Raw genomic sequence first — 18,658 nt, forward strand, 5'->3', positions numbered from 1 at the left:
ATTTATTTACAATCAACAGACACAATTTGGTCCTAATGATAATTCCTAATAATATTCAGAAAATTTGTACGTATTCTGCTTCGTGACACATTAAAATCATACCCAGATGAAACGCGGTTGAACGATCTCTGTAAACCAATAATAGAACCGTTTGCGCCATTGTTTGTTACGTCGTATAGGAAGTCGAAGAAAAGCACTGTTGCGGAGAGCTCTGGGTCGCACATTAATATTAATTTCGTTGAGCAAAACGGGACAGTCGATCCTACCGTTGAATATATCTGCTATTATCAAAGCGCGTGATAATTCTCGTCGCACTTGTAATGTGTCGAGACTCATTAATAACCCGCGACTTTCATAACTAGGTAGTTGATGAGGATCGGTCCACGGCAATCGACGAAGAGCGAAGCGAACGAATCTACGCTGTATTCCCTCAATTCTATGAGCACCGTTCAGGTAGCATAGGTTCCAAACTGCCGAGCAATATTCGAGAGTTGAACGAACAAGCGAGCAGTAAAGCGATTTTAGACAGTGTATGTCTGTGAAGTGCTTAGTTATTCTCATTAAGAATCCTAAGCTACGGGAAGCTTTAGCTACAATGTAACTGATGTGATGCTTGAATGTAAGTTGCTCATCGAGATGGACGCCAAGATCCTTAACGCTAGTAGATCTTCCAATCGAGGATCCATCCAGAAAGTATTCGACATGCAATGGCATTTTTCTCCTCGTGAACGTAATGGCCGAGCATTTGTCTGGATTTACAATCATACGGTTAACTTTACACCAATCTGCGAAGATTAACAATTGCCGCTGGAGAAAGGCTACGTCTTCTAAGTTGCGGATGATGTGATAGATCTTGACATCATCAGCAAACGATAAGCGAGGACCTTCCAAGGCAAAATTGACATCATTGAAGTACAGTAAAAATATTAACGGTCCTAGATGACTACCCTGTGGTATTCCGGATGATGCGAGGAACTCTCCGGAAGTATGATCGTCAATTTTAACTGCTAAACGACGATTCCTAAGATACGACTGCAACCAACGAAGAATGTTCGAACTGAATCCAAGTCTGTCCAACTTAGCAACCGTGATGTCGTGGTTGATTATATCGAAAGCGGAGGAAAGATCTGTGTAGATAACGTCCGTTTGTGAACCGTTAGACATTGCATCAAACACATAAGACAAAAACGATAGTAAGTTTGTAGTTGTTGAGCGGTAAGGCATGAAACCGTGTTGAGTATCGACGATATATTGCTTGCAGTGATTGAAAATTGGTGTCAGTATAACCTTTTCGAACAGCTTTGGTATAGCGCTAAGGGAAGTGATACCGCGGTAGTTGTTTATATCCTTTTTATCGCCTTTCTTGTGGACTGGGAACATAAAGGAAGCTTTCCATAAATTGGGGAAAACTTCTGTAGTGAGAGACATTCGAAACAATTTGCAGAGGGGAGCGATTACTCCACGCGAGCACTTTTTAAGAATAACTGCCGGTATTTCATCAGGGCCTGGAGAATTTGAGGCTTTCATTCCTACAATTGCCGTCCGTATTGAGTCTTCGTCAATATTGATGCAGTTCAATGAGTTATTAGACAGGGGAACGTTAAGTGCTGCGGCAGCAATTTGCTGATGAGTCAGGATTTCATTTGAAAAAACCCTAGAAAATTTTTCCGCAAACATCTGGCAGATTTCCTGTGTGCACGAACTAGTACGATCTCCAAAGCTCATTGACGAAGGCAACCCAAATTCTTTCCTTTGCTCATTCACATGTTTCCAGAAATACCTTGGATTTGATTTCAGTTTTCGTTGTACGTTGTTCAAGTAGTTGGCATGGCAGCGCTTAACGGTTTTCTTGTACAACTGATTTATCTGCACGTAGTGATTACGCAGGGAAAATCCTCCATGTTTAGAATACCTCTTTAGAGCGGCTCTTTTGGTCGTTTTCAGATGTCTCGCTTCCGCAGTCAGCCATGGTGGATGCCGGGTCTGCCGTCTCGATCGTTTCGGTACATAGTAGTCGATTGCGTAGCTCATAACATTAGAAAACGTCTGCACAGCAGCATTGACATCATCGTTGTCGAGAACTTCATCCCAGTCGATTTGCGTCAAGAAGTCGGTCATATTGGTGTAGTCGGTTCTACTAAAATTATAGCAGATGATGTCCGTTGGAATGCAGGCGTTCTGTAAGCGATTTGAATCGAGCACAATATGTAGTGGAGGATGATGACGAACGGAATTGACCAGAGGGAACGGTGAAGCACTAATCTTTGGTGCAACATCTTCTCTACTTGAAAAGCAAAGATCCAACATCCGGTTATTTTCATCAACGACAGGATTCGACTGTCGAAGAAGGTTGAGGTTGTAGCCGTCGAGCATGGTTGTAATGCCAATGTGGAAAGTGGAGAGCGCCGGATCAGGAAAGAAGAAACCACCGGAACTTGTTTGCCATTTTATGCTGGAAAAGTTGAAGTCTCCCACAATCAAGATTTCATCTACGGGTAGTACATGAGTGGAAGTAATTTCTTGCAACGACTGTATGTGTGCATCGATTAGCGGTAGATCGCGGCATCGGTCCGGAGGAAGATATATCACACAGAGGTAGAGGGAAAAATTGACCAGTTTCAAACGCACCCAAACCTGCTCGACGCATTTACCAGATGCGGTTTCGATCAGTTGCGCCTTCAAACGACGATGCACTGCGATAAGCACCCCGCCTCCAATAGTTTTTGAGTTATTTAAGGGGCTGCGATCGGTACGGAAGACTTCGTAGTTGGATCCAAAACCTTGAACGGAGAGCGTACAATCACTGAGCCACGTCTCCGAAAGAGCGATGATGTCGAAGCAATCATCCGAACAAGCCAGCAAATAGTCAGTGATGTGCATGTTCATGCCTCCAACGTTCTGGTAGTACAAGTGCAGCGGTTGACTAGATTGATCGTGCGATGGATAACTGCAAACGACGGGAAGTGAATCAACGCCTGAATCGTTTGAGACTGAATTGTACTTGCCGTCTGAGATGGTTTGGAAGACCCCTTCCGCGTTCCCACTCACAGGACCGGGACGACTGATGACCGCTGGCTGCAATAGCTCGACTGTGGGGAACGTATCAGGGGCTTCCATGGTGCGAACATCTGTGCATCCCGGTATCCGATTCAGAGCGAGAGGAGGACATCTATAAGTGCGAGAGAGATCAGCACTTGGAAAGGACGGAATATGCAAATACTTGCCGAGATGAGACATTTGGAAGACTCTTTCACCACACCCACGCACAGGACCAGGACGACTGGAGAATGCTGGCTGCTGTGGCACGACTGTGGCGGGGGGTTCGAGAGCTTCCAAAATATCAACTTCAGTGCGTCCCGGTGTGGTTCCATTGTACTCTCATAACGTTTGCCGGGGCGGTGTTCTCATCAAACGGAGCGGGCTGGGTGTTACTTCGTCTACATTCATAACGGTGCTGCATCCATTTTCGTCGGGAATCGGTGGAAAAATATCGATTGGAGGATACCAGATGTTTTGCTTTTTGTTGTCTTCGAACTCGCGAAACAAAACACCTTGTGGCCAGGTGTCGGGATTAAGAGCCGCTTCCCGAAATTTGGGCAGTATCCCAACTTTGAAGGAGACAAAGTTCAGAGTATTTACGTCGACATCTTTTTTCACCAGCGGGATGACCGTGACATCTTCGCTGCACTGTAAACCATCTTTTGTTAGCTGCGAAACCAGCTCCTTACTAACGCTGGGGTGAAAACGTGACAAGTAAATCCATACGAGGGAGCAGGGCGTTGGAACTGTGGCGATATTACAGTTATCCGATGGTTTCCGGCAACCTTCCAAGGTTTTACTTGGCTCAGAACTATCTTCCCGACGACGCTTCGCATTGGGACCAAATCCGTCGGGCTTCGGCGGCAGCGGCGACGAAACAGGCACTTTGCGCGAGAGACGAGATATTTGCTGGCTATTCTTTTTAATTTCGGCCTTCAGCTCAGCAAAAATCGATTCTGTTCTCTCTGCGATAGATGCAAATGCGCTTCCAAACGAAGAAACCGAGTCGCGGAAACGAGCAAGTTTGATCAGTTTACAACACTCATCGCATATCCAAAACAGGTTGGGATTTTCGTCCAAAACTTTCAGAAACGGCTTGTTGAGTTTTGCGCATTTCATATGTACCAAATGATGGTAAAAACCTGAACACTCAACGAAATCTTCCTCCGATTTTACAGTTTTGGCACAACGATCACAAGCATTAGCCATAGTGAACAAATCTCAAGATGCCAACAGTGAAATTCAGATGGCGCTTCGGTCGGGTGAGAAAGAGCGTGAAACTGAGTATCTTGATAAAACGATATCTTCGATAGGCGTCACTTCGCGATACGATAGCAAAAGAGCGGCAACGAAACTGACCGAAAAACACCACAAATTATCTTCACTTCACCACGACACAAAAAACTGTCCAATTCTTATCGAGACTACGAGTAACGCAGGAAATAAAAACGAATAAAAACCACTATAAATCAATAAAAAGTGCTAGTGCGTCGATCACACAAACAATGGCGGTACGTTGTTTACAAACAATCATGACCTAACCAGAAGCATTGAGGTTTAGAGTGGTAGTGAATGGATCGAAAATAGATTACCCTCAGCTCGACAAGCGCTTATGCGTTTATGCTGAACCATTAAGTGGCGTTAGCACTAATGAGTCGAATGCAGGACTCACAAATAAGGAAACAGTCATGAGCACTGGTACCCAACCCCGAAAGGATCATTTGCGATAATCTATAGTCTGTGAAAATGAAAATATATACACACATAACATTTGCAAAAATGTGTTAACTATGCAATATTCATACATAGATAATGAGCACTATACCAGAACAACCATAGAAAGACTATATATTATTAATAGGAACGGCACTGCATGTATGTAATTACCTATGGAAATTAAAGTGTTCTGATAAAACGTACTTGCAAATGTATTGTCTACAACACAGTGCACTCAATAAAAAAAGTAATCAGTGAACGATTGAAACTCACGCTGAAAATAGAACTAGAAAGCAATTCATGAAATTAGCAGGCAAGTATAGCACCCTTCACTTAATCTAGCGATGTTCAAATTTTCATCCTCACAAGTAGCGCCAGAAAGTATTTTTGTATCGAAGTGTAATCGGCGATCCAGAATTCGACTGTTCAGAACGTTAAGCGTTAACTGTTATATGTTCCAGTCCAAATCTGGAACAATTCACAGTGTCAGCAAGACCATGCGCAACATAATTTTGATTTCTGCAACAAGGTTCGATTCAGGTTTTTACTAAAACAATTTTTCTCACACAATCCCCTATATAGAACTTACCTTAAGTGTGGCCATGAGCACAAACCGTTACGACAGTTGAGAAAGGAATTTCTGCAACAATGTGATTGTAGATATGACACGTCGGCTTCCCATCTGTTACACCTTAATGTAAGAACTACTCAACTATTTGTACTGAGAGAGCTATACATTGTACGTGTCAGATAAGGATAAAAACAATATTGCAGCTCTGCTGTGTTGAACATTGTAGGAAATATCATGCAGTAGCATTCTCGTTTGGTTCTCCTCACGGGCAGAAGATTGTATATTAATTGTATGAAAACCTCTAATGGATCTATTATCATGAAAAAAAAATCAATTAGCGGATGCTGTCACACGTTCTTACAATTCATGCATTAATTTTCCCCCCACCAAGAAAACAACACGAATCAAATTCAACCAAAATATTCCTACAAGGTCAAATTCGTAACTGGCAGCATCTGTCACCGAGCTAAAAATCGCATTCATTGCGTCATCGCGCGCACGACTCACGATGATACCGTATTATTTCAACCACCGGCTGGGATTGTGTGTATGTGTTTTGGTTGATTATTACTCGCCTTCACCGCGAACCAAAACCCCGGTAATGGAGCGGAAGTATCAAGAGCCGGCTTCAGACAATTTGCGTTTCCGAATCTTCCCGACATCAAATCTCTCGCATCAAAAACACTGGATAGGTGGAAAATGTCATTCAATCACAATAAAACTGTCTTGACTGCTCTTGACATTGCCGTGTCATGAAATCAAACGTCGCTTGGTCGCCATCACGAAGAGCGAAAACAGAATGTGCGGTAAATGCCACGGCACGACTCACGTGAGCTAAAAAATTTTAATTGAGGGGTTAACCATTTTTTTGCATAGGGGCTGTCCATAAAAGACGTCATGTTTGTCAATTTTAAAACTCCCCACCCCCCTTTTGTCACAAATTGTCACAGCAGCAAAGAACCCCCACCACCCCTATGTCACATGTCACGAATTCAAAATAAATACCATACAAATATGAGGGAAAAAGCGATTCACTACATGCTGTCATTAGATAAAAAAAAAATCTCGAAATATTAATTATATAATTTTACAAAAGTATTTAATTGGAATTGATGAAACATTCAAATCATCTGTTTTAATTCTCCTAGGGGTACACAGATATATTATTTCTTTAGCTAAGGAATAATATTTCCTTAGTGTAACATTCAGGCCTGAGAAAATAAAGTTCAAAACCTCATCAAATCGAAATCACTGCCGGAGAAGATCGCTTGTGATCTTTCCCAATAAAGATCACTTCTGGTCAGCGAACAGTGACCTTTGAATCACATCGATCAAAATCGGAACGGATCTTCCGTCACACAAAATCGGTAGTGATTTTGAGCAAAAATGATTCTTGATTCATGTAAGTTCTATCATTGGATGATTCGATCAACTTTGATCTTGGTGGAGGAAAATCACATATGATCAAGATAAGACATGACATGATCTACGTCTGAAATCGTTGATCCCCCGCTGAGGGGTGTGAAAATTAGTAATAACAGCAATCCTACAGGAATTTATAACTAAGGATTACGCGTGTCAATGCGACTTTTCCAAAATCATGGAACATTGTCCATTTTGTATCTTTGGGAAATGCTCTTTTAACACTCCTTATCATCAGAGTTAGGGAAAATACCGGTTTCGTTTCGTTACCGGAATTTTCATTGTAAAATTCCCGCGCTTGTCCAATCGGTAAACTTTTATTCTCTCAACGTTGGCAACACTTTTATACACATTCTGTCAAATTTTGACGGATTAGTTTTTGTTTGGCGTCTATACAAAGAAGTTGAAAAATTTTCGTGTGGCGATTTTTATAATGGATGAAAAATTAGGACAACGTGCGTGCATCAAATTTTGTGTTGCAAATGGATTTAAGTGTTCCGAAACGTTGAAAATGTTAGAAAAGGCCTTTGGTGAATCGTGTCTAGGAAAAACACAGACATACGAGTGGTATAAACGCTTCAAAGGTGGTCGTACAAGCTTGGATCATGATGAGATCCCTGGCCGCCCAACAACATCTGTTACTAAAGAAAACATTGAATCGGCGAAGCAAATCGTGTTGCAAAATCATTCTGTGCCGATTAGAGAGATTGCTGTGTTGTTGGGCATCTCTTATGGAGCCGAACACATTTTAACTGATGTTTTGGGTTTGAAACGCGTCGCTTCTCGGCTGGTGCCAAAAAAGCTGAATTTCATTCAAAAACAGCGTCGTGTTGATGTGGCCAAAAAGATGATTTCCAACGCAGATAGTGACTCCACATTCATCGAATGCATCATAACTGGTGATAAGGTGTGGATCTATGAATATGACGTCGAAACCGCACAACAATCGACTGAATGACGCTTCGAAGGCGAGCCGAAACCATCCATTATAAAAATCGCCACACGAAAATTTTTAAACTTCTTTGTATAGACGCCAAACAAAAACTAATCGTACGATATGCGTCAAAATTTGACAGAATGTGTATAAAAGTGTTGCCAACGTTGAGAGAATAAAAGTTTACCGATTGGACAAGCACGGGAATTTTAAAATGAAAATTCCGGTTCTTTTTTTATTATAAGGTATTCTCATCATTTGACATCATTCTCTACGCAATAGCAATGCTCCATACAAAATTAGTTTAGAAAAATATTTCACACCACATAGTGATTAGAGCGACAAAAGACATTGTTTTACTTCCAGCTGGTTGATGCTGATGATGATGTTTATGATGATGCACTATTTGGATTGAACTCAATAAAACGCTTTTTGACATGAATTTAATTTATGAAAGTAACAGGAGCACAGGGTTTAAGCAAACAGCAGCCGCTGCGTTTGAAAGGCGCGTTTGAATTGCCCTAGCAAAACTTGCACTCCTCCCGGGTAGATGTGAATAGTAAACGAAAATCAAAATAGTAACAAATATAATAAGTACACCTGTTCCTGTGCTGTCATAGCAATAATTCATATTTTCTTGATATTTAATCGAAGGCTTGTTCTTGATAGATTAGACAAAATCTATTTAGCATCAAGACTTGTTATTATATCTTATTTCGTTATTGATGAGGCATACCAATTTCATTAAGTACAATTGATACAGTGGTTCCTTTTTCAAATGGAATACAATTGAATATACTGCATCAGAATAAGATAAGAGAAAATTTTATGATATACTATTCTCAAAGCAAGAAAATCAAATTACTGAAAAATTCGTCTTAATGTTTCGCTCTTGCTTTGAAGTTACAATGGTAGAGTTTTATATTTTGTTGCTATTTTATCATGCAGACTTTGCAATGATTTTTGATATTTTAACTCTTTTTTTTTTTGTTTCAATTATAGAGGCTTCAACATCTTAGGTCGTTCGCCTCTTCGGACCAGAAAATCTTTCTGAACCTATGTGCGGGGTTGGGAATCGAACCCAGGCGGGCTGCGTGAAAGGCATCGACTATCCCATCACGCTATACCCGTCCCCGATTTAACTCTTATTTCAAACTAAATAATGTTGTTTTCTACCATTGAGATGTTTGCTTTTAATAATTGGTTTGCAAATCACTTCTACCCGGGCTGTTACGTCTGTGTATAATGTTCAAGCTAAATAGGGTAAGTTAATCAGCTGCATGACATGCTTTATGATTGAACATGTTTTTTTATTATATAATTATTGATAATCAGTTCGCTTTCACATCTCATCCAAGTCAGTCGATTAAACACAAAACCGCTTACGTTCGAGACGAAAGAAATTAAGTATTGTATTGTGTTGTGAACAATAGAACGATCTCAAAATGAGTGAACAAAACGAACAAAAGCTACCACCGACACGAAAGAATACAATTGTTGTTGACTTCAGACAGTGCAAAATTCGACCCTCGATACGAGAACTTGAAGGTTTGCTTAAGGAGCAAATGCATCTTGACATTAAACGTGTACATTTACTTCAATGCAATAAGACGAATAATGTTATTTACATCCAGTTTTATAAAGAGTTGGATGCAATTCAATTCGCAAAAGACAATAACAATATGCACTATGTGAAGCACGAGATCATTAAGTACAACATTCCAGTATATATGGAAGATAGTGCTATAGAAGTGCGTGTGTATGATCTTCCCTCAAGCGTCACCGATTCATATATTCGCAAAACTATGTCCCAATACGGAGAGATTCTCTCTATCGAAAAAGAAAAGTGGAAGAATTTTTTTCCCCGGTATTCTAAATGGCGTAAGTTTATTACGCATAAACTTGAAGAAGCCTATATCTTCTTATGTGATTATCGGTCAAGATACAAGAATTCCGTGCAAATCACTTGTTACCTATGACAATCAGCCACATGTCAATATTGCCAAAAAGCTGTTCACTACGATGTCATGTGACAAACTAGACAAGGAGACAACTACACCAAAGGACAACGGTGCTTCCTTCACACCAACCCCAAGCAACCCCAGTACACCTGTAACAGTCACCAACAACAGTGAAGCATCTCCTTCAACGAAACCATCCAACGTATCCCCTATAGAACAAAGTATATTAGCTGCTGTTAACAACTTACCATTCAACCAACCAGCAACTGCAAACAATGTATAACAAGGCTCATCTACAGCAACTAGCAACGAAACCAGCAACAATACCATCGATGCGGCAATGGATGACAAGGAGAACCACGAACGAAGTTCCCCTCAATACTCGCAGGAGGGAAATGGAAGCTCCCCCTAAAAAAGGGTGACAACGAGATCCAACTCAAAAAAAAATATTTAAAAAATCGACTCAATCGGCCACGTAAAGCTTGTACGCAAATAAGCCTGAATAAAAAAAAGACCTGGATGTTGTTGGATGTTGGATGTTTCCGCAATGGCAATTTGCCAAATCCAGCCGAATGAGAGTGGAAAAACTGTGTTGCTTGAGAAAAGGCAAGAGGTACTTACATACATACATTTTCTGATTGATTACTAAACTAACACACGGGCTGAAAAGTTCCGGGCTAACACATAGATGGCGCAAGTTTAATTGCAGTCACCTTTTTTCAGTTAATACTAACCTTTAAAAGACAGTTGTTAAAATTTCATGATATTCTATTCATTAGTTTGTGAGTTATTGTACTGAGAGTGACGCTACTTTTGTTATTTATTATTGTTATGGACAATGGAAAAAATACCGTTCAAGCAAAGCAATGGCTTGAAAAGTGTTATGGAGACACCGCTCTATCAGAAACAACAATAAAACGTTGGTTTGCTGACTGTAAACGTGGTTGTAGAGACACCGATGATGCAGAACGCAGTGGACGTCCAAATGAGCCGGTATCATAAGAAAACATAAAATAATCCACAAAATCGTTTTGAACGATCGAGAAGTGAAGTTGGGTGAATTTGCTACCATCGTAAAGATATCAAAAGAATGTATTGACTTTATTTGACTCTGAGAAAGCTTTGTTCAAAGTGTGCTGCCACGGTTGCTCACTGTTGACCAAAAACGAGAACATGTTGATGATTCTGAGCAGTGTTTGGCCATGGGTAATCCTAACAAACCGGAATTTTTGCGTCGGTATGTGACAATGGGTGAAACATGGATTCATCACTTCAGATCATCATCTGAGTGGACCGCAATTGGAGAACCTTGTCCAAAGCACCCGAAAGCACAACAACTGGAAAGGATATGGCCTCGGTATTTTGGGATAAGCGTGGTGTAATATTTATCGACTATCTTGAAAAAGGAAATACCACTAACAGTAAATATTATATAGCGTTATTGGAGCATTTGAAGCCTAAAATTGCAAAGAAACAACCGCATATGGAAAAGGAAAAAAAATTGTTCCGTCAAAACCACGCACCGTGTCACAAGTAAATCAAAACAATGGCAGAACAACATGAATTGAACTTCGAATTGCTCCCACATCCACCGTATTCGTCAAATTTGGCTCCAAGTGACTATTTTGAGGTAAAAGATAAATCGTTCTACGAAAGTGGCATTGAAATGTTAGAGCGGCACTGGGATGATTGCGTTGCTCTTGATGGAGATAACGTTGATGAATAAAGTTAATTTTGAACTAAAAAAATCGTGTTCTCTTTGTTATGCCCTGGACTTTTCAGCCCATGTGTTAAATGTCGCTATACAAGCTTCAAGGAACAGGTGTACACACTTCAAATACAGTTTCTAGGCAAAATTTCGTCATCCTAATGCGTTCGAAAACTAATAACACGTTTTTTTCTTCCAGTTACGGTATAATATACCTATCCAGGAAATTGTTTGAAGGCTGTCTAGACGTAGCTTTCGTTTTCTTGTACGACGCAATCATACTTTGTCTGCATCTTCACGTACAGCTCTCGCGATCGTACTCTGGCTGGCTTGATTTGTCTATCAGTTATAACGATAAGTCACCTTCTTTTCGCAAGTAAAGACTTTTTAGCTCGATACACGGCTGTGGACGTCAATCCCAGCTTGCTTGCGACATCCCGAAATAGTATGCAAATAGTATGGAGTTTCGCGAAGCGCGAGCAAAATTCCGAATCATTGCTACCATTGCTCAATGCCTTTTCTCGCTACTGTAGAACAAATATCAATATAAAATAGATGACGTGATCGTAGCTAGACAGATCTAAATTTGTGATAGTGACATATGAAGACGAACACGAGAAAAGGTCCATGAGTGCAAATGAGAGTTTCTCTTTGTTTGCTTTCTCTTTCGATTATTACGGTCCTATCGGTAATCCATCTCTCTAACTCTTCACCTAGAAGAGCGACTGAACCCATCGACTTTCGATCTGTGGTTAAGAAATTGTTGGAAAATACAGGAATATGTCGTAATACTTGAAAGAAAAAGTGAACAAAGAGAAACTGCACTAGGGAACTTTTGTAATGTTTATCGAGATATTTAATATACTTTTCTCGTAAAGAGATTGCATCACAAGAAAATTTTCGGCAAAGATAATCCATTCAACCGATCTTCAAACTTTCAGGAAATCAAATCAAAGATTTGTATTGTATAACTTTTTCCATGTTCGCTTTTTTCAATTTCAGTACCATATCCAAATACACGAGCCTTCCTCTTGATAGTACTTACGGTCTTGTTCTGGCACTACTGGTCACCAGATTGTGGCGTTGTCATGCGATGATATGCAGAAACTCTTCGGCACGAAGCTGGCCTCATTAGCCTCGTAACACTCCAAAACATCTTTCAAGTAATGGCACGAAGCTAAATCCACCAAGAAAAAACGTAGGCCCTTAGAAGTGAAGGTAGATGTTTTCGGAGACATTCCATTATACATTGATGATAATATCCATCACAAAAGACAGCGTAATTCCGAGTATTGAACGACGCTCCTGGTGTGTTAATGGTTTTTTCGAACACTTATGCAGTGAGCAATCATCGTAATCTACTATTAATTATTATTTTTGCCTTTCTCATATAGAAAGGTTATGCAATCGCTGTGAAAACCGACTTTCGAACCGAGGTCCGGAGGGCCGAGTGTCATATTCCTGAATATTATTTGGATCCGACTTCCCGCGATGGGGTTATGGGGTAAAATGTGCAAAAAATTGTGAAAATAAGTGCACCAACGAAGATGGCTGAACCGATTTTAACAGACTTAAATTCAAATGAAAGCTCTTTAGGTCCCATACTAAATTTCTGAGTTTCATTTGGATCTGACTTTCGATTCCGGAGTTATGGGGTGAAATGTGCAAAAAACGAAAATTTGTTTTCTAGCTTTTCTCATAGATGGCGCGACCGATTTTCATAAACTTCGGTTCAAATGAAAGGTCCTGTGGTCCCATACAGAATTCTCAAATTTCATCCGAATCCAACTTCCGGATCCGGAAATATAGGGTAAAGTGTGTTAAAAATTTTGTACCATCACTGAGAAGGGCGAAAAATCGTAAGACAATTTTCAAAATCAACCTTAAATCTTCTTCAATTGATAGTTTCTATCAGTAGATGGTCAAACAAACCGATTTCGGTTATTCTTTCAAGAATCGAAGAAAATTATTTTGGAGAATACCACAGTATTACATATGGTTTTTAAACTTTACATGGAACAATTCGCAAGGAAGTTTGACCGTGCGAAGCAATTAATGCAAAAGAAACTCATGATGCTAATTTTGTTACGAAATGACAAAATTGGAAAAAAAAATTGAACACCTAAAATATATTTTCATTCAGATCATAATAACGCCCTTTTGAAATGTAATAAATCGTTTTGACAGAACCCAGAGAACCAAAATTTTTGCAACGCCAGAGAACAATGGGAGCTGTCAAGCTGTTACCCAGGTGAGTGCGATACACGTTAACCAAATCAAACTAAGAAATAATCGTTTCATGAGAATCAATTTAAGATACATTATGTCAGTTCAGAGTTCGTTGCGTATGACTATTTGTTCCGGAATTCTTGTCATAAGCAGTTTGTGTTGTTAAAACAATTAATTTTCGTATGTTACTAACGTTTCGTAAATATTTTGTATACTTTATTTTGTGGTTGTGATAAATAAAATAATAGGTGGGAGTTCGTATCTACATTATCTTTATGGTTTCAAAACAAGAAGCTATATAAATACTCTTTTTTGGGATTTTTTTTTAAATTACCAATAGTATACAATTAACTTTTGGGTCTTATGACGCATGGGCATCGGCATTCACATTCACATTTATTACGTTTATTCCTTTGTCTACTTGTACAATTAGATTGTTCTGATTAGTTGTTGCCGGTCTAGCTAAAAATAGCAGAACCATGTTATCAAATGACCCGACTGAGAAATGAAAGGAAACCTATGCCTGTTTATTGTTTGAATTGAATCAATTTATCAGAAATTCTTTTTCTCGCGAAGCACGAGGCAGCAGCTATCAAACGACATGAATATAAATATCTCATTAAGAACTGCCGACATACCTACATACTAGAATATTTCTCCATTCAACACTTACTGTCGATTGATAGTCCAGTGTCGTAGTTATTATTCTATAGTAACTGTAGTCATTGTGCTTGAACGCCCTCTACATATATAACACACTTTTTTAAACCGGTTGGTTCAGTTCTCGCGCACATTCATATCAAATAAAAAACACACCGCGGAACAATTGTGGTTCGAGTTTGCACGCAAATCATTTATGCATATTATTAAATGTCCAACCACTCATCGTTTGGTGGTCAACCCTTTTTTTACTTTGACGATTTGAGCATTATGGACAACTTCACTTGATAAAAAAACACAATTTAAAAATTTTGCATTTATTATAATACCGATACCGATATTAGCAATAATAGAAGACGGAGAAATCGAGAAACTTTTACCCGAATTAATCGAGCTTTTGTGAGCCAGAAAACACTTCAAACCAAAGTACTGTTGAGTACACCATATTTCAGTGATTTCTTCGAATTATAATTCAAACTAATCTAGGATATTTACCTGTTTATTATTGCGGGACTTCTCGGTTCCATTAGAGACAGCATTTAGCTTCTCGGTTGACGAGGCTGGCTCGATGTGCTGGTTTTGCGCATCTGCCTTCTGCGGGACAACCGATCCGTTCTGAGTTTCTTCCAGAGCCATCTTTACAAATCAGTTTTTAGTTCTCCAAATCGATTCAGGTGCAAACAATTATATCTATATTCGCACTTTGCTGCCAATCAACTTATCCTAGTTTAACCTTGTGCGAGGAATATTGATTTTTTTCAAACAATCATAGCTGGTTAAATTATTCTCGATGATCTGCTTCTGATTCCAACCAAACACTCTTTTGTGCGAATTAACAGGAAGTACCCCCTCTGCAGACGAAAAAACCGAACTTTTAGACTTTGTGGCTTTTTCTACACAGCACCGCCTTTATTTTAGGCTATTCTTTTACTTCCTACGGCACAGCACCAATTTTTTTTTGTTGCTCTCGATGCTTTCCCCTTTGTTATTTAATTCACTTTTCGCTTCCACTGTACTTTGTCTATTTTCCGGTTAGCGTAAATTAAACTAGCACAAACAGATCACACTTGGTGCCCTTCGGACACCACCTATACCAATAATCCACTGCTTTATTACTGGCACCCCTAAAATTTTCACTCAAATACACATCTTTAGAAGCTTTTTCGTTTGCCCAAACATTAAGTATTAGAAAGGCATTCTAATAATATACTGGATGTGTGAATAAAGAAATATCTAGTTGCTACCAAACTTTTCTTAAGCTCTTCCTATCGTGAAGGGGGATTGCTTCTCTTCTTCAAGATATTCCAGCAAATTCAGATGAATACACAATACACTATACTATTCAACAATCACTTGAAAATATATCTCCGGTAATCTTCGATGAATTCAACTACTTTGTATCTCCAAAAATCAAAGCCATTAAATTGTAATAATTTGGAACATTTTTTTTTCTTCTATATCACTCAATGAATACAACCCGAATAAAATAACCAACGCAAACAAGGTCTTTCCGAAGACTGACTGAACAACTAAACGACTTGAAACGAAGCCCAAAATGAATGAACCGATTATGTTTGACTTTTCTGTTTATCATTGCACAAAACTACATGTTTAACAAAATGTAGTCAGATCCAGAGTAACATGTATTCGTTCCCATTGTCCGCAAAAATCGTATATACGAATCCACCCAGTAAATTCGAACAAGACAAATCGCCCGGTAAATGTTGTCGGGCCGCGACGGTCTGAACATCGGTCCGATTGAGCACGGCTTTGGCCCGGTCGTATCGCTGCGATCGGCTCGTCATCGGACAATTCTCGGTTGATTTTGCATTAGAGTGTATAAGCAAGTGACAGTTTCTCTTTAATAACTCTCTCTTTCGATTATTGTGATATGATTAAAAAGATTTTCTTTGATATCACTATTCTGTTTGAAAGTCGAAAGTTTGGGGTATCATTTCATGCAAAGAGTTGAGTGATAAACGTGGAAACCGCTTGCTAATTAATAGAAGAGAAAGTAAACAAAGAGAAACTGTCACTTGCTTATACGCCTTTTTGAAAAAATAACCGAAAATTCTATACCATTTGCATCAATCGAGTCAACTTAAAAGCTTTACATACGTTTACAGCTTGTATGGATAGCACAACCGGTAGATACATTGAATTCGAAAACCGGGAATTTGTTCATATGAATAAACATTTGGTTTAAGTTGCAGTGAAATACATAAAAAGCAAGAAGATATGATACTTAGAAAAACAAAAATTAGTCACTCAAAATTGTGTTTTAATTCATAAATAGTATGTATCTCCGAAAGATATTTAGCTGGCTCTGGAGAAGTATGAAACTGAACCAATCGTAGATTTCATTTTGTCTTTGAAGCAACTGATAGCTGATTTCACCTTATTTATAAATATTGCGAATTACAATTTGTTTTTGTAAGTGATCTTAAATATTGAAATCTTCTAGGTGATGAAAATTTGCTACACTTATGTTGTTTTAGACTTTCTGTACTTTGCCCGCTTTTATTAGTGCGTTTGCGGAGGGCCTTTCAGGTTTTTCTTAATGAACTGATACATAAGAAATAAATTTCTTTTGAAATCGTCAGTCTTCATGCTAAAATTTACTCTGCTGATAGATTTTAAGAATCCGAGATCGGTTGAGTTATCTTCAAAAAAATAAAAATAAAACAGAGCAGATTGAAAAAAAAAACGTTCCGGCCCTGGAAGCAGATATATGTTTCAAAGGTCATTAAAAGGAATAATAATGCAAGGTATCTTACTAAAATTGATAAAGCTGGGAGCTTTCAATAACTGTTATCGGCAATCTGAGTCAATTTTCACTTATTCAAAGATATGCTAGATTAAAAATAATAAGCACTAATCGAATAAATAAAACAAATTTTCAATTTACCTTGAACTAACAGAGCAATTTTCGAACGCAGAGCATTTTTTCAATTTGTTTGTTTTTTTGAGGTACAAGTGTTCCTTGGTAACTAGTTCGTAGCAACTAAAACACTGTTGCTCAAGAAGATTATTTTTATCATTTCCAAGGGGTCGCTATATTTGTGGTCCATCGCTCACGATCACTTTATATTCCGATTTTTATTCGAAATGTCTGGTCGTGTCGTCGTATGAACTGTGTAAAATATCCTCTATCAGCGTGACGAACACTTGCAGATTTGACAACGATCGACACGAGGTGCCACCACGATTTGGGTGCCGCTTTCACATCACCCACAATTTTAAGCACAGCATTCACTTCACGCTAAATTTTAGTTTTGCTGTTGGTTAAAATGGTAAATTTATTTTTGTTTTATTCCGATCGAGTTCTCGTGTGATTTATGCGACATGGAAATAAATTTATCTCTAACACTTAGGGAAATCGTGTGATAAGTGTTAAAATTGTTACAGTTTGTTATCGTTCCGGAACGTAGTGAAACGTTTTGAAAGATCGCGGCGAATAGTCGAGTAGGTGGCAGTAGTGTTTCCAACGTATAGCAAATTTGAAATTTACACAGGATTTTGAAAAATGTTGTTCGAGACTGTATATATGTTATCTGTGGTTGTACTGATATTCGGTTTTGTAAATTAATGTGTTTACTAGCAAATGGTAGTTTTACGGAAAATAATGATATCAACTAATGGAAAATAATTATATCAACTTACAGAAAATAATGATATATCTCGATAAACAGCTTTTAGACAACCACGATTCGGTGATTCATCAAAGTAGCAATTTTTCTTCAGTGCAAAACTAAGCTAATCTACTGCATGAAATTTATTGAATTCCGATATGATATATTTCCTAAAATAATCAATGTTTTATTGAATCAATACTTTCGCTATTGCCGGAATTCGATTTCCCGAAGCTCTTAGCTGTTCAAATCTCGGTCAAGTTTTTGATATTCATTGCCAATAGAATTAACCTTAAATATAAGTTTAAAACAACGTTAATATTGTATATAATGAGTTCAAGTTTAAAGTTGGATGATGTCGTACTTCTTATTAAGTTCAATGTTGAAAACTTTCATTGATTTGCGGCTTGGATCATTTTAACATTTAGCTAGGATTTTCATAATTCATAATCAATCACTATGTCATCTGAAAAGCCTACGGTAAAGTTTAACAACGGGCAGCCTATCCCGAACTTTTAAGTTTTAAACATGGTAGGGGAAGGAATTTTTGCAATCAAAGCAGCTATCGGTGCCGGTGCTGGCCAATTTGTACGAAGATCGAAGACAGCGGAGATAAACCGGAGGATATGTTTGTAAAGACTATGTTATTGAACAATTACGAGCAGGCATTCCATAAGTCATATGAGTTAGTTATTTTTTTGGGAAATACGGCTGTACCTAATACCAGTATTTGCCTTTTGGATACAAGTTCGTCGATTTGTACTCGAGAAACTGTTAACTGTATTG

General features: G+C 38.7%; 2 protein-coding genes across 8 annotated transcripts in view; one reads left to right on the forward strand and one right to left on the reverse strand.

Annotated features, from left to right (window-relative positions):
- LOC131429415 (ankyrin-3-like) overlaps nt 1-15,780 on the reverse strand; it is a 164,665-nt gene extending 148,885 nt beyond the window's left edge. For all 6 annotated transcript variants that reach the window (XM_058593505.1, XM_058593504.1, XM_058593508.1 and 3 more), the window contains exon 1: nt 14,736-15,780. In XM_058593505.1, the coding sequence (XP_058449488.1) occupies nt 14,736-14,876 (141 nt within the window). In that variant the 5' untranslated portion in view covers nt 14,877-15,780. The remainder of the gene's footprint in view (nt 1-14,735) is intronic.
- Nucleotides 1-18,658, forward strand: part of LOC131429416 (zinc finger protein 569) — a 141,219-nt gene that overhangs the window by 98,841 nt on the left and 23,720 nt on the right. The gene's annotated exons all lie outside the window — the stretch shown is intronic.

The sequence above is a fragment of the Malaya genurostris genome, chromosome 2 (assembly GCF_030247185.1).
Source record: "Malaya genurostris strain Urasoe2022 chromosome 2, Malgen_1.1, whole genome shotgun sequence".
Lineage (NCBI taxonomy): Eukaryota > Metazoa > Arthropoda > Insecta > Diptera > Culicidae > Malaya > Malaya genurostris.